The sequence below is a fragment of the Herpailurus yagouaroundi genome, unplaced genomic scaffold (assembly GCF_014898765.1).
Source record: "Herpailurus yagouaroundi ecotype Mexico unplaced genomic scaffold, PumYag 62867, whole genome shotgun sequence".
NCBI classification, from domain to species: Eukaryota; Metazoa; Chordata; class Mammalia; order Carnivora; family Felidae; genus Herpailurus; species Herpailurus yagouaroundi.
Genome location: NW_024416614.1, coordinates 2,024 through 4,511, shown reverse-complemented (window position 1 = coordinate 4,511; position 2,488 = coordinate 2,024). Strand labels below are relative to the sequence as shown.

The following is a 2,488-nucleotide window of genomic DNA, read 5'->3' as shown; positions in this document are numbered from 1 at the left end:
TCCCGCGCCGCGCCGCGCGGCCGGCCCAGTGCGCCTGCGCGCGGCCGGCTCTCGGCGACCGAGCGGGCGGGGGAAGCGGCAGGACTGTTCCAGAAGGGGGAGGAGGAGCGAGGAGTGGGCGGGGAGGAGGAGCGAGGAGTGGGCGGGCCGACGGGGGCGGGAGGGGCCGGCCGCTGACGTCATCGGGGCGCGCCGGGCGCTCTCCGAAGCCGCGGCGGCGGATGAATGGCGGGGGCGCTGGCGCCGCGAGACGCCTCGCTCTCCCGCGGGCCGGTCGGCTCCCTGCCGCGCCCCGGAGCCCCTTTTCCTCAGCCTCCCCTTTGGTCTCGTCCCCCGCGGCTGACTGTCGGAAGGGGGGAGCCGGCTTCCCGTCTGCGCCGCCTTCCGGTCGCCTCCGCGGCCGCCCGGGTCCCGATGGAGAGCCAGGTGCGGCGCCGGGCCGGGGGCATCCCCCGGGGAAGGGTTTCCCGTGCCGCCGAGCTGCCGGGAGTGGGCCCGCGCCGGGGCAGGGGCTGCCGCGTTCCCGCTCCGGGGGCGTGGGGAAGGGGACGGGCCCGCGCGGGCCAGGCACCGCGCGGCGGCCCCGCCCCGGCAGGGAGGGGGCCGACGGGGAGGTGCGGAAAAGCCCCTGGGGGACCCTGCTTCTGCGGGGGCCGGGCGGTGCAAGGGGCCTCGGGAGGCGCGGTGCGGACCGAAGTTTCCCCTCCGGGGCGGTAGCTTCGCTTGTCGGCCCGTTTTCCACCGGGGGTGAACGGCTTGTCCTCCTCCCTCATTACCCCCGGGTTGCTGTCGTCGGGGAGCCGGTCCTGAGTCATCTCTCCGCGGGAGGGAGTTGAGGGGCTCAGCAGGGGCAGCGCTGAGTCTCTCCGGGGTAGCGGCACGAGCTATTGGGACTTAGCACCCGGCGACACTTGGCTTACGTCAACAAGTATACTCAGCGGATGAAACTGTGCCCCAACTCGTTGCGGGCAGTTGTGGGAATCGAATATGGGAAACGCCTGTCGCTGCGAGTCCAAGTGGTTTAATGCACACCTGAATTCGGGGGGAGCTTTCTCGAGTAGGGATTTGAAGGACCAAGAAGCCATCGCTCTCACGACAGGGGTGATTCTGAATGAGCCAGTGCTTGTACCGAAACGCCTCGTGTCTCGGCAAGAATTTGTGACGCTTTAGTCCCCTGCAGGGGCCGGGGGTCACTTGCACACCGAAGGCTTCCTACAGAGCAAGTCTGTTCATTTTCATCAGCTGGAAGTTAAGGAACGCTGGTGACTGAAAATCTGGCCACACTCAACCGACTGAGCCACTAGGCGCCCCTGGCCGTTTTTCTAATTAGCTCTTCAGTGTCGGGAGGCCGGCCTGAGGTCCAGGTTCTGGTCACCGTTGCTACGTAGCCTCTTCTGAAGGCCAGGAACCAGGGCCAAGGCCAGGTGGATACAGGTGTGCTGCTTAAATATTTGTGGGACTACACGGGATGGGGTTCTTTTGAAAAGACAGCTTCACAGGTTAGGTTCTTCAGAACCGCTGTCATTGTGAAAGTCATGGTCCCCAATTTTTTTCTCACCTGTGGTACTTCAAAGATGTATTTGATAGGCATAAAGAACTGACCGTACGTAAATCCCTGTTTAACGTAATCTATAATTTTTTCATCCTAATCTCTAGAACACTTCATTGTTTTTTTGGTGTTTGTTTTTTATTTGTTTTTAGATTTTCTTCCGTTACAATGCGATGCGTGTAAACAAGATTTCCATAAAGACCATTTTACTTGTGCTGCACATAAATGTCCATTTGCATTCGAGAAGGTAATCGATCGTATTTTATTTCAAAGATTCTAGCTTTTGTTGTCTAAAGCTATGCTGTCCGAATAGTAGCCATTTGCCACATAGAACTAATAATCATTCGGATGAAGTAAGACTTAAAATCTGGTTTTGCCATCAGACTAGCCATATTCCAGGTGTTTGGCCACCATGTGTGGCCATGGGTGGTGCAGATACGGCATGTTTCCACCATCACAAGAATGTCTGGATGGCACAGCTCTAAAGCAACAGATTTTATTTTCAGGGGCTCTTGAAGTCAAATTGTTGTATCCAAACCTTGAAAGTTTATTTTGCGTGTGAAAATACTCAGTTCCTTTGATTCATCATGCTGAGGAAGAACATAGTGGTGTCTTTGTGAAGCGCCAGAAATGGTTAATATCTGACAAAGAACCTAATCTGGAAGCCATTAAAAATGCTAGTTTATTTGGGTGACTTCACGGCTGCTGTTAGTGGCAAATAGTATATTGTAGAAACAGGAAGACGAGGACTCTAATAAGACCCACGTGCAGGAGTCCGAAGGAGTGACACCTTGTTATTGGCTTTGCAGGTGGCTCTTGACCTGTATTCGTTTTGTTTCTGGTGGTTCTGAGGTTTAGGTTTTTTTTTTAAGTTTATTTATTTTGAGAGAGCATGAGCAGGGGAAGGGCACAGAGAGAGAGAGAGAGAGAGAGAGAGAG

The 2,488-nt window shown here is 56.4% G+C and overlaps 1 protein-coding gene across 1 annotated transcript in view; it reads left to right on the top strand.

Moving 5' to 3' along the window:
- Positions 1–987: 987 nt before the first annotated feature.
- LOC121024288 (AN1-type zinc finger protein 2A-like) overlaps positions 988–2,488 on the top strand; it is a 3,518-nt gene continuing 2,017 nt past the window's right edge. The window contains 3 exon segments of the mRNA XM_040466544.1: positions 988–1,125; positions 1,650–1,796; positions 1,933–1,948. Of these exon segments, the coding sequence (XP_040322478.1) occupies positions 988–1,125; positions 1,650–1,796; positions 1,933–1,948 (301 nt within the window).